Source organism: Plectropomus leopardus, chromosome 11, assembly GCF_008729295.1.
Source record: "Plectropomus leopardus isolate mb chromosome 11, YSFRI_Pleo_2.0, whole genome shotgun sequence".
Taxonomy (NCBI): Eukaryota; Metazoa; Chordata; class Actinopteri; order Perciformes; family Serranidae; genus Plectropomus; species Plectropomus leopardus.
Genome location: NC_056473.1, coordinates 31,441,257 through 31,454,883, shown reverse-complemented (window position 1 = coordinate 31,454,883; position 13,627 = coordinate 31,441,257). Strand labels below are relative to the sequence as shown.

General features: G+C 40.3%; 1 protein-coding gene across 9 annotated transcripts in view; it reads right to left on the bottom strand.

Annotated features, from left to right (window-relative positions):
• Positions 1-13,627, bottom strand: part of cnot1 (CCR4-NOT transcription complex, subunit 1) — a 30,042-nt gene that overhangs the window by 12,677 nt on the left and 3,738 nt on the right. For 2 of the 9 annotated variants that reach the window (XM_042496826.1, XM_042496832.1), the window contains exons 4-25: positions 12,224-12,322; positions 11,816-11,884; positions 11,078-11,132; positions 9,994-10,197; positions 9,034-9,202; positions 8,502-8,628; positions 8,062-8,172; positions 7,268-7,438; positions 6,906-7,033; positions 5,329-5,569; positions 5,076-5,195; positions 4,691-4,813; positions 4,433-4,584; positions 4,056-4,206; positions 3,682-3,895; positions 3,131-3,256; positions 2,580-2,704; positions 2,139-2,425; positions 1,971-2,049; positions 971-1,219; positions 702-842; positions 442-621 (exon numbers count right to left, since the gene is read on the bottom strand). In XM_042496826.1, coding sequence (XP_042352760.1) covers positions 442-621; positions 702-842; positions 971-1,219; positions 1,971-2,049; positions 2,139-2,425; positions 2,580-2,704; positions 3,131-3,256; positions 3,682-3,895; positions 4,056-4,206; positions 4,433-4,584; positions 4,691-4,813; positions 5,076-5,195; positions 5,329-5,569; positions 6,906-7,033; positions 7,268-7,438; positions 8,062-8,172; positions 8,502-8,628; positions 9,034-9,202; positions 9,994-10,197; positions 11,078-11,132; positions 11,816-11,884; positions 12,224-12,322 — 3,321 coding nt within the window. The remainder of the gene's footprint in view (positions 1-441; positions 622-701; positions 843-970; positions 1,220-1,970; positions 2,050-2,138; positions 2,426-2,579; positions 2,705-3,130; positions 3,257-3,681; positions 3,896-4,055; positions 4,207-4,432; positions 4,585-4,690; positions 4,814-5,075; positions 5,196-5,328; positions 5,570-6,905; positions 7,034-7,267; positions 7,439-8,061; positions 8,173-8,501; positions 8,629-9,033; positions 9,203-9,993; positions 10,198-11,077; positions 11,133-11,815; positions 11,885-12,223; positions 12,323-13,627) is intronic. The other 7 variants (XM_042496828.1, XM_042496833.1, XM_042496831.1 and 4 more) reach the window with 5 other exon arrangements.

Genomic DNA, 13,627 nt, shown 5'->3' with positions numbered 1-13,627 from the left:
CTTTAGCAGTACTGCATTTGTGGGGAAAAAGTAGAAAAAAAAAGAACAATTTGTTTGATATGTTGGTATGGTATTGTGATGTCTGAAGTCACTCCCCTGCTGGGATGTACTTGTGTTGCTTGCTGCACTGTCAGAATACATGCTGAAGAAAGGCCATCGTGCACAAAATGTCAGTGTTACAAAATTGAAGTGCCGGGCTATTTTTTTCATTTAAAAAAATCTACCCTGAGGATCCAGCACCCAGTCTTCAAGGTTCAATTGTAAGTTGAGCATGTTTCTTTACTCAAGAGTAAAATGCCAAGACACACTGCCTCACTAGATTATAATCCAGCATAGTATATGCAGGCAAAACACTGATTTTTATTGTGGCAGCAAATAAAAAAGAAAGAAAAATGTTTGTGCTTTTGAAGATTTTAAAGCCCCAAAGTTACCATCTTTTACCTTGATATTTCTGTAGGTCTCATTGAGGACCATCTTCACAAACTCGGGGTTCTTGAGAGTGTCCAGAAAGTTGGAGTAGAGACTGTGGAAGTTGGGCTCAATGCTGACGCGCTTCATCACCAGGTACTGAGAAACCCAGGGCATGAACTCCTCCTTCACCGTCTCTTTCAACTCCTCAACCTGATAAAAGCAAATCTGATTTTAATAATGCTTCTTTGACTCCTACAGTTCTCGAGATACTGGTAGTGTTTTCACTTTACCTTCTGGGTCATGTTGGACTGAGACAGGTTGTTGAAGATAAAAGCAATCTTCTCCTGGACATTTTCTGGAGGCTCTACAATCCTTTCTGTTTGGTCAGTGGCCACTAGCAGGGTGTCGATGTTGGTTGTGTTTATGGAGGGCTGCAGGTAGGAAGAATAACAATCTTTCAAACATGTTTTAGTTGATGTGCTTTATCTAAATTTTACATGCAGAAAAAGAAACCAACTGAAAGCATTGACAAGGCACATGTTAGGGAGTCAAAACTCACAGGCACATCCTTCTTGAAGCTGCTGGGTGTTGGTCTTGTGATGGTAGGGGTCTTCGCTACTGTGGTTGTAGTCGTCGTGGTAGTGACCAGAGTGCTGGGCTGACCCGGCTGCGGGGCTTTGGGGACGCCAGGTTGCTGTGACTGAGCTTGGACTTGTGCCAGTGCCAGACTGCCCGGGGTGGTGATGGAGCCTTGCATCTTCACCGGAGGGTCCCGTGACTGTTGGCCATACTCGATATACTGCACGCACAGGATATTGAAAGGAGCAGAGCGAGAGATTTAATTTATCTGTATGTGTGAAGCTTTTTCTCTAGTTGTAACCTGGGACAAACTAAAGCCTCGATCAGACAGAACATGTTTTGAAGACTGCAAAACGTGAGGTGCATTGCCTTTTTTTGCTAGAGCCTGCCCCGATCAGAGTACTTTTAGTGGCTTGCTGTATCTTTTTTTTTAAAACTGTTGCTAGCCATTAATCAAAGCACTCTTTCTTAGCTTAATCGCTGTTTTGCTGATAAGTAAACCCACAGATCTGCACAATAAAATCTGAATCAACAACGGTAAGGCAGAGGGTACTTGCTTTGGCTCTGATTGAGGGTGAGAGTATGTCGCAAGTCCCAGTAGCTAAGGCACCAATTTGTTGAGATGTATCTAGCCACTTGTTTTGGCATGTACGCTACCACTTGTTGTCATTTACACCAAAGAGGCCTGCCTCTCATTTCATCTGAATGGAAAATGGAAAAAAATGCAAATAATGTTGAGCACTTTTTATGATAAAAGTATAAGTGGTTGTAACTCTGACCTTTCAGGGTGCTCATGCAAAAACATGAGGCATTTAGAGCAGAAAAAAACAAGACGCTCAGTGACGCAAAAGCACGAGGCAAAACTCTTCACCCTCATTCAAAACAATTACAAAAAGTTGCCCCCGGCTGCTGAATCATGCTCTTTCTGACCTAAGACTTTTAAAATGGTGAGAAAAGATAAATTAAGGAAACCTGATTACCTCTTGTAAATGGTGGGGGAATTGCAAGAAGTGAGCAATTGAAGCCAGATGTTGACAATATTGAGGATAGTCCTTTAGTCTGGAAATATAAAAGATCTGTTAGCCTGAGACAAGATGATGGCTATTGCTACATTAATTCTCATTTTACAAAAGAAAACATTGCAGTACCTGTTTTTAAACCTATCTAGGGCTGCAATTCCAAAGTAATACATTTTGGATCCGTAGGGTTTTCTTAAGGCTTCAAGAACATATCGTAGGGCCAAGCCCAGGGCCATGTAGGTGACAAGACCCTTCTCAATAATGCCACCAAAAAGGCAGGCAGTGATGTGCAGCTCCTTGTCCGGGTACTGGGGGAAGAATCTGTATTCCTCAAACAAGTTCCGAAGCATGCAGTTGAAAACCTCTCGCTCCCGCTTGATGGTTGAATCCTTGAACCTCTGCAGCATTTCCAGAACCTAGGAGGGGGGACGATGATGTAGTGGAAGATTAGGTATTTCAAAAAAAGCAACATTACTGAGAATACGATAAAAACAAATTAACAGCAGCAAAAAAAAAAATGCATAAATTTGATTTAGGTTAGTGTTTTTGGTAGAAAATATCAATACATACTTCATCTACAGACATAGTTGGGTGAGGTGGGTGGTTGTAGATGCGCTGGAAATAACTGTTGGCTTCGTCGTCTATCTCTTTACTAAAGTGCTGGTTTGCCTCGGGCCACACCTGAGAAAGGTCAGCTGGGAAAAGAGAAGAAAAAGACATTTTAACCAAGACTGTCATTTACTTGAATGTTGTATTCCAACAATGGTGATTTTATTAAAAGTGGGGCTGTCAGCAGAAGCAGACAAGGAGTGGAGGACTCATCTGTATTTCCTCTATGATTAACAAATGGTCTTAGTTGTATGACATGAAACGGGACAGAGGGTCATACACCTAAAAGTTACAAGGTTAAAATTGAAGGAGTCTTTTAAAGGCTCCTCGAAATAAAGAGTTAAACTTGTTTTGTGTATTGTGTTTGTGAGGCACATTGAGGTGCATTAGAAATAAATTTGCAAATGAAGATGATATTCATTATCAAAATGGAGGAAATACAGTGCTGAGCAGCGCAGGGCGGGGCTCTCAGTCACACCACTACCACCACCACTTACAGGCCTTCATCTTACTCTGCTGAAAGGTCGGTGGGTTCAGGCCTGGTGTGCTCATCTTTCTGGTGCCAAAAGGATCTGTGTTTACAGTTGACATCCCCAGACTGGAGCCGATACCGGAGCCGATGCCTGTGCCCAAGGGACCTGAAAGTAACAAAATACTTCAGTCATTCTGAAACTAATTTTCAGCCAGCTTTGGATCAAGACGATGTGAGTATGTGTGTGTCTGTGAGGGTCTTCTTTATATTGGTGAAATACTTATTTAATCCATATCTACCTCACCTTCAGAATTAACATTATTTATCCTCTGCACTTGGTTCAGTCTAGTATGTACAAGTTTTGAGTGGCCAGGGTGTTCTGCTTAGTTTGTTACTAAATACAAAATATTTTCTCAGTGGCTTTTCCTGAATTTCCCAACATGATACAAACTAATAAAATTACGGATCCCAAGCTATGCCATAGTTTGCTGAATGTATATGCAATAAGGCTACGATAGTGCAATATGACTTGCTGATCTAGTATGAACATGCTTTGGTTGTTTTAAAATGAAAAAATAAATAGCATAGTACCAGAGTCCATACCAGGGAGCTGCGAGGACAGGCTGCCAATGCCCCCAAATGGTGTGCTGGGGTTGGGGTTGGAGAGTGGTGGGAAGGCTTTTGCTGGGGACTGGGGGTTACTGAAAGCAGAACTGAGTGAGGTTGGGAAACCCTGCATGCTTTGGGTATGGGAGGTGGCTGTGCCCCCCAGGTTCAAGGAACCCATGCCAGACAGAGTGTCCATCTGGAGAAGAGCAAGAGAGGGACAGATAGCAAGAAAAGATTAACAAAAGTTTTTTTTTTTTTGCATGTTAGGGAGCTTGGTTTTGTTGATGCTAATTTTCAACATGAAAAGAAATAAGGTTTGACCGCAGAGGCCTGATGTGGCTTTCATGTGAAAATACCTGTACAGGAGAGATGGCATCCAGGCTGCTGGTGCTGGGGGCACGGCCCTTTGGCATTACCCCTGGTGGTGGCTGCCGGGCTTTATTCATTACATTGCTGCAGTTTGCAACCATGGTCAGGATCGTCTCTGACAACTCCTGGGACACACTCCTGAGGAACAAAGTTCAACGAATCTTTAAGTTAAAAAAAAAAACAACAACAACAACAAAAGAGACTAAAACACTGTATGGAGAGTGATTCAGAATGTGATAAACTTTCTTAACGTTCTCAAAATCATCTGTCTTATGTGGTCAAAAACTGATATTATTAGAGAATTAAGCAAGAGATCAACAAAACAACTTATAGTTCAGTGATTGAGACTAAACCAGATTCTCACCCTGCACAGGACTGCAGGCAGGCCAGCATGGTGGCTAAGGTCTCTGGGGGCAGCTGGGCGCTTTTGGGCTGGTCCTTGTCTGGGGCCAGACCCCCCATAATGGATGGGCAGCGCCTCTTCAGGAATGTCACACAGGCCTGGATAAAAGGTTCCTGCCACACACAAAAATTACTTTGAGTTACAATTTCCTACTGGTGGTTTCTTGAAATATAACGGGAATTTTAGAAAAACTTAACGTTAATCTATTTGAAGACTTACACCATGCTCTCTGATTTTGTCAGTCAGCCATTTATCAAGTTTGAGGTATTCACGGCGAGAGGCAAGTGCAGCAAGGTCAATAACAAAGGCAAAGGGAGTACCATTCAGCAACATCGATAGAGACTGCAGAAAGAAAAAAAAACACACACACTGGCTTATTGATGCTAAAAATGACAATAAAAACAATTTATATTTAGGAGAAAGTAGAGACCACCAGAGGATATATGACCCTACATCCTTTAATATGTCTTAATTAAATTTAATGTTGACTAAAACTAGTAAATCATTTAAAAAACATTAGTGCCTGATTGTTCTTCTGTAGCATTAAGGTTATAAGCTCAGAAAAGATACCACGTCAGTGATTATTTAGTCTGTTTTGACAAACCTTCAAGTCCTGGGCCACATCCAGGATGCGGGATAGCTTGGCCTGGTCATACTGCTCCCCTCTCATGTACCACTCAGCCATCGAATGCATTATTAGCTGACGGATGGAGGGAGACTGTCCCTAGAAAAATATCCAGCAGATTTTGTGAGTACGTAGGTGTTATAATCAAGACAACGAATACCCTTAAAATACAAAAAACACAGGACAAAAACATGACATCTGGACTTGAAATCAACAAGCAATTAACACCAACCTGTCCGTGCCAGGCATAGTGCAGGATGATGGCAGAGTTAGGGTGGTTGCCCAGAAAGATGGGCATTAGGGTAGAGATGAGCTCATGGCGCAGTGTGTGCCAGGAGGTGGAGATCTGCAGCAATGCCAGCACCAACATGTCAGGGCAGTGCTTGATTGGGAAGCTGAACAACTGCTTCACCTGCTCATACTGGCCAACCTCAGACAGCCTGAGCAGGCTCTCCACCAGGTCCAGGCTTTTCCTGTGATGAGAAAACGTCAATTAGTCAAACACTCTGTAGCTTCCTTACAACATCAGGCCTGTAACTTCCTAAGTAAATCAACAATGAACTGCACTCAGTCAGTCAAATTACACCTCTAAGCATAAAGCAGGTTTTCACATGGCATATTATGCAAACAGCTACAGATTATGTTTGTTTGACGATGGTGGTTTTGATTATGAACAAATTATATATTATCATGTTAAATGTGCTGGAAATTTACAACATCCACACCATTGTTTTGTTTTAAAATGAAGGTTTTTGTTGTAAAATGAAGACAATCTCTGGACACAGAAGCATTTTATCACAGTTTCAGAAATAATCTCTGCCTGAAAACACATTACTTGACCCTTCATGTACACTGGGAATGCCTGTTCCAGTGTAAACAAGACGCAGATTGTCTACTGTGTGTGGCACAAAAAACACTACGAAAACAGTGAAAAGTAAGACCAGAGATTTCTTTGCTTGCACCGACAACAGGGTGGATTTGTTACTGGAAGTAACATGAGTTTAAGGCGTTGGTGGAAAACTAAGATCGGGAGTTGTTGCAAAGCACATACAACAACACTTCAGAGTGTTACTGAGAGAAATATTCATGCTGGAGGAAGCCATGGAGATGAGAAAAGTTTAACTTTACCTACACAAAAAGGTAGAAATCAGAGAAGGTATTTAGGCCTAATTCTAATGTTTTGACTTGACACACACACACACACACACACACACACACACACACACTAACACACATAATGTATGTGGTATATTGCTGACCCCACTGTTTACTGCTTGTATTATTGTATGTATTGTAATTCATTGTATTACCTTCGATGAGGTATTTCTATAAGCCCATCTGGGTTTCTAACCTCTCCAGCATCGATTTTCTCTGTATTCTTTTGGACCTGTTTTCGGTTACTGTTTATAATGATGCCAGTAAATAAATAAATAAATGATAACAGCCTCGTGAAGTGACCAGGGGTATCTACGTCATCATTTTCAAAAGTATTCCTTTCGGACTTTACAGATTAAGTCGCAACCTGAGTTTTCAAACTAAAACAGGATCAGCAGCATTTTCAAAGGTTTCCTCTTTAGGGTTTTTGAACAAGCCAGAACCAGAACAGTGCGAATGCTTGGCAAAAGAATAGCAATGGTTATGAGTTTTAAAAATGTTTTTTTATTAGCACGGATGTAGTCTAAGTGACATGCAGGAGAAGGGCAAATAAATATATGTTTTATAGCATAATACTTCGAAACTAAACTCGCTAAAGAGCAATAAGCAACTGCTACACCCTTCTACACAGAGGCTGAGCAACAAGCTTCATACCAGGTGGCGATCTCCCTGTTGTCATCCTCTGGTGGGGCTTTAAGGATGTCAATGGCCACCGTGTGGCACGGGTAGTCAGCAAAGGAAAACACCTCTGGGCTCATCAGGGAGTGCTGAATGAATGACAGCTGAAACAGAAACAAAACAATTAGACATTTAATAGGGGAGTGTGATGCTCAACCTTCAACAATCAAACTGCACCATCTAGACACGGAAATCAGTTCCTACTTAAGAGTTTTTATTTGTCTTCATCAAATCTTACTCTTGTTTTCAACAGCAAAAATTCCGTTCAACCAAGTTTACTGCTACAATTTAACACATGAAATAACACCACCGTGATTGAGCAGGCATTGATCAGTTACCTGTCCCTCTGCGTGTTTCCATGGCCGATAGATGAGATCGACAGGGAAGACCTCCATGCCCAACCCCCTCTGAATGCCATACACCACGATATGCAGGCCTTTACTGTCCCGGATTATAAATCCTGGGTGGTCCAGTTCGTATGTCACCTCTTTGAAGTTCAGGTTGGGATTCTAGGACAGGAATGAAATATCCACAAATCAAAACAGGCTTTTGACATTGTAAAAAGAGAGGGAAATCCAGGCACTCCAACAGTATGAGAACGTGAAAAACGAGGAGGAATTACATTAAAAAGCCTTTTTTATAGTGGCTAAATCATTCAAAAGCCAGCATGTTTTGACCAAACACCAGTCTTCCTCAGGCTTCAAAAACATATACATTGTGGATGAGGCCCTGCCTTTATAGTGGCAGGACCCATTAACAAATGATCATGTAGTCACATGATAGACAGGTAAAAGCTGAATGAATAACAAAATGTATTGACAAAAAAAGGAACATGAAATCTGATGACACCCACATCAAAATAAATATGTATAGGCTTTTGACAGTAATCTGGTATAAAAACTAAATACATGTCTGAAAGATTCAGTGTCAGGCTTAAAGCAAACAAGTGTGGACACATAAGCTTACAGCGTTCTATACGGATCAGACTTATGACCATTTAAATGTAACACGGAGTAGGTGAAATGCCATCAAATTTGAGTGCTTAAGGGTTCCTTCTTGTCACTCAGAACTGTTTCATTTTGGGAAAGTGCTGTCAGTGGCCACATGTGGAATAATCTGATGGTTCACGTACCACTTCTTTGACAACGTCGATGAGAACCTCAACATTCCACGTGTGTGCCTGCGAGCCGTCGTTCTTGTCCTTACCATCGCTCCAGATACCACTTCCTGGAGCTGAGATGGACTGTAAGAGAAAACAAAAAAGAAAACTAAAGCTTTGGTACCAGTACACTCAAGCATCATCATCCAATACTCTAAATATTAAAAGGTACTGAATCAAATGATATAGAAAATTTAAGTTGATCCTATTTCTGGATTTTCTTTAGTGCAAATAAGTAAAACCCAAACCCCGCAAATCCAGTTTCACCACTTCATATTTACATGTTTGGTTTGTAATACGAGTGTGTGAACAGATATTAATGACTAAAATTTAAAAGTATACTGTCTTTTCCTTTGGTCCTTATCAAGTAGACCAGAGTGCCCATGGCTTTCATATGTAGCGAAGCGACTCACCTGTAATGGGATGCCATCAGTTAGGCCAGAGTGGGTACGAGCCATCATGCCAAGGACCCTGGCTACCTGGCTGGCAGTCACCTCTCTCACCCCATACTGGATGATAATGTTTCTGCACTCATCCAGACTGAAGAGACAAAAGGACAGGTCAGACAACTGAAGACACTGAAACATCATTCAACAATTGGGCATATATACCTTGTTTTTAGCTTTGATAAATTGGTGATTTTAAACTTTTCTTTTGTTGCAAAACACAATACTGGAAAAAAAACTATGCTGTGTGCTTCAATATGGTGTGGTATGAACTGACGGTGTCTGTGAGGTCTGTATTCAGTGTCTCATCTACCTACAATGCATGCATTAGCACCTTGATATCCAATTTTGCCCACTCTGAATGCATCTTATCTGGTCTTGGTCACATGATTTAACTACATTCACTCGAGGATTTATATATACATGAGCATTTTAGAACTAAAACTTGGATATGTGAGTTGTGGATGTAGTTTGGGAAAATAATTAAACATAAATTTACCTAGCACAGAAGCCATAGCCAACTTCTTGCATGAATTCTGCAAGAGAGCTCTCCATCATGGTCTTAGCTAACTCCCCCGAGTCTGGCAGGATTCTGTCCATGAGAATGTCCCGTTTTTCAGGGTACAGCAGTGGTGCGAGCACCACAGGGCAGCGCTCCTGGGGGAAATCTGACATACAACACACAAAATAAACAGATGTGGCGCAGAAACACTGAAAAACAATTTAAGGGCAGAATTTGGACCACTTCTATACAAGCCCCTCTCACACTACATGTTCAACGCAGGAATGTCACACTGTTATTCCGCCAGGCTGTTCTTTACGAAAGGTACAATCACAGGATGTGGGGACAGAGTTGTCTCTTCTTTAAGCTGGCAGTAATAACAGTGCCAAATCGATGTCTGTGTAAAAGGGACAGCCGGCAGGATGGGACAGGTGTGACGTTTTGACACCATTTTATGCTCGCGACCCACCACGGGAGATTTAAAAAGCAGCTAGCAGCTAACTCAAAGAAGAAGAAGAACAGCAGTCGAAATTGGGAAAACAATGAGATCAGGAGATAAGGAGCGCCTTACCCTCTGAGCAGAGGATGAGATCAGCCGCTATATAACAGGGACGGTAAACGATTGTTATAGCCATGTTATGCTGTTGTTATTGTTTGTTACTATATTTCACACTAGAGGCAAGCACTGCTGCGTGATATGTCATGCCTCTTTCGCTTTTGGCATGCTATCTAAACATCACACACTGGAGCAACATGATAATACTGTTTGCATTTTTACACAGAACCAAAGTTGGTGTAAGGAAGGGACGTGGTTTTGCAGCAAGGCATTTGTGTCCCTCTGGCACAAAGGCTTCAGTCTGACAAAGACAAGTATCTCCACCGTTATCTATGTAGGCATCTGCATGCTTCAGGATCTGAACCAGATAGTTACGACAAATTTGTACTGATTCCCCATACCTCGGCAAAGTGTTTTGAGGAAGGCGTCAATCTGCTCTTGCCCTACTCCGCTGGCTCCCTTCTGGCCAAAGAGTAGATGGGAGAGCAGTAGCTGCAAGACCTCTATAGCAATGTCTTGGAAGCCACCTTCCTGGTTTCCTCCGAGATCCGCGTCAACGTATGACCGCAGGAGGTCCGGAAGTTTCTGTTTGATGAACTGCGCAGCTGTGAAACAGGTAAAAACAAATTCAGAAAGCACAAACTTGCTTTTCTATCATTTTCTCTGTAACGGTGAGCCACAATTTCTTTGTTGTCTAGTGATTCAGACCATTGAGACACCTCTTTCCTGCATGTCCATGTGTTACCAATCTTTATAACAACTTGATGAAAAGCAGCATTCACTTATAAAGGAATGCCAAAAATGACTGAACTGAATCAACACACCTTAGCCTGTAAATAAGTCATTCAATCATTTTTCTCATCTTCACTCTTGCCATAAACACACCGCTGGCCTTACTGACACTGAATCTTACTTTAATCTAGGACCATTGTCAGTATTTACAGACTTTATTCAAACAACAGTGTTGTAACTATTTGGTGGTGTGTGTGAAACTCAAAACTCAGATTTGTGACAGTGATATACAAAATACCCTAAGAATGCAACAACACAAGGATTTATATGAGAATGCACAAATATTGAATGAGTGACACTTTGTTTTTGTGATCGACAAGTTTATCAATGTGGTCTCTCAATAAAAAAAAAAAAAAGCAAAGTTTCCCGTAGCGCAAGGACAGAATATTATGTTCTGCTTAATGTCAATCAACAAGCATGTGTAAAACATCTAAGTTTTTTTGTTTTAAGGATAGAAAAGGATGTATATAACCCTAACCCACATTTCAGCCACTGTCTAAAGCAATATCCCCAGTACTGAAAATAATAATTAATTTTGAGCAAAACTATTTTTATGATGTGTGTGCAGTGTATGTCAATTATTAAGATTTTTTTTCAAAATCTTTTCACAATAACATGTGGCTATTTAAAACGGGGTTTCTGTTCATGTTTGTTAGAGATTTAAATATGTCAGGCTCTAAAAGAATTACTTACCAAAACCACGAAGGTCTGCGTTGCTGGAGTTTAGCAAAGCAAGTCCAAATATTACCTGGGAAATAAATCAATTAATTAAAAACACATTGTAAAATGTTTTCCCATTTCAGATAAATGTATTATTGTAACATGTCTTAACAATAATTTTTATTTATTTATTTATTTTTAATATGTACTGTATATACATTATCCCATTCAGATTGTCAATTAAAGTGGTAACAGACCTTTTTTTGGCTTTAATTTAGCATTATGAAGTAAAGGTGGATTGTACAATATAATAGCTTTACAACAACAACAACATTGGTGTTTAGATTGGTTTTCTACAAGCCTCTTTTTCACTATATAATTCTGATTTCCCTGGGAAAATGAAGGCTTGATTCACACAAGAAAATCTGCACAAAGTTAGTGTGTCAACTACCAAGCAACCAAAACAGGAAGACAAGAGTGCTTTTGGTTTCGCTACAGCAATCAGTATTTTGTTGAGTTTCCTCTTAGTGCGATACTCTGAGTGAATCCCACTAACAAGTTTGCCATCTCGGTTGAGACTACAAAGCCTGTGCTATTTTTTACTACCTCCACAAGTATAGGTGAAACTCGGCTTCATAAATATCACCAATTGCAGAAATATTTAACCGGAAATGATGGTGGTTAGTAGGCTCAGAGGAAACCAGAAAGCAATCTTCCCACAGCAGCGCCAACAATCATACAACATGGAAGCCCACTGCAGAACTGACTTACCTCTTGGACTTTGCTGAGCTTAAGAACTTTACTCAGTTGAGTGAACAAGTGTGCCGATGGCTTCAAACTCTGAAAAACAGTTTAAATCAAACACCTTAATAAAGATGAAATATTTTTTTTCCCCTCACTATACACACCTGCAAAATAAAATGAAAAAAAAAAACAGCCCGGTATGTCCACTTAAAGCCAGTGAATTTTATGAAATGTAGATCTGATAAAAATCTGATTTTTGATTCAGTCAGCTGTAACTTATGACTCCATATGCACTAAACTAAAACTATATTTTCTTGCTTGCTTGCTTTTAAAAGCATGTCTTCACCCAACACAGAATGTGTCTGTCAATAAGAGTTTTCATACATTCAGGATACAAAAAATAATAATACAAAAGTTCTGGCATGTGCTCCTTACCTTCTGGTAGTGTAGGGGATTGTCAATGGCGTAACACAGAGTAGCGATAAAGTTTGGCTTTGATATCAGCGACACACACTCCTGGATCAGAAACTGTGTCTTGGGCAAGGTGAAAAGCAAAACGTACCGAGAAGAAGAAGAAAGTGAAGAGAACAGAGGCAAGTGAAGAATAAAATAAGACAGTAAGTCTCACACAAGAAGAAGCGGCGTTCACTCACACGTCTATTCAATTACAAAATCACAATCACGATGTGGGAAAATATACTATTAAGACTATATATCAAAGAATATGCTCATCTGTATCAAGTAAGAGAAGTAATTTATAAAATGCAAGTTTCCCAGTAACGCCATTTAAAGATACATGTGCAGACAAGAGCAGAAAATACATGGCAACAAAGAGAGCGACAATGAGAGGACGCAATGTAGAGTAAACTGTGCCAAATTTAAAAGTGATGGGTGCAAAATGATCACTGTCTTGGGAGGTATGCTTTCAGTGCAGAGAACATAGTTGTATGCATCCAGCGTTTAATAAGCACACAGTCTCTCTTCAGCATACCCACTGGGCTTCTCTATCGCATAAAAAAAGCCTGGCTGTTTGGGTGGCTCATCTGAAAACCTAACAGCTGGCACAAAGAAGGAATCAGCCTGTGCAAGTTATGTTCCTTTTTTTATCGTAAAACAGTACACCAATACCAACAGCTGCTATTTTCTTCATAACTGAGTTTAAAAGTTCACTCTGTCACCTGAAATTAAAGATGAGCACTTGCTTTTTGGCCAAACAAAAATGAACTCTCATTATGTGTCCAGATGATCAGATCTTGTCTTAAATTCTAATAACATGACGGATGCTTTTTTCTTTTTTACTGCTTGACTATGGATGAGTTTATGAGCAATGTGTCATTTTGTCAGTGCTCTGCTTATCTTTTAAGCGAATGCGACAGCTTACAGCATAGCATAGTCAATAAGCTCAAATTTGATGCAGTAGAGTGATAAAGTGCTACTATTATTATTTAAGGAAAAATATGGTCAGACAAACTTTGCTGTCATTGCATCCTGTTATAAATTAACTTTTTAAATTCAGCATCTGGCTTCCAGAAAACCAGACCAGTTGTACCAGTCTCACCCTGTCTCAAGTGAACCTGAAGGAGATGTGAAACTACCACAGCTGACATGTAAAATTGTTCTTATTGTTCTGGATGTTTCAAATACTGGAGAAAAATTTTACAGCTACTTAAGTCTAGGACTGTAATTGTATCAATATGAGACCACTTTTGCATGTTTCACTATTGTTTTATTACACAGCATTTCACCTAGGATTTTTCTGGCAGCAGTGCTGAAGTGTGGGAGTTTTTTTTGCACCTCCAGAAGATATTTAACATGTCCACTGATACAAGAGGGCTTTAA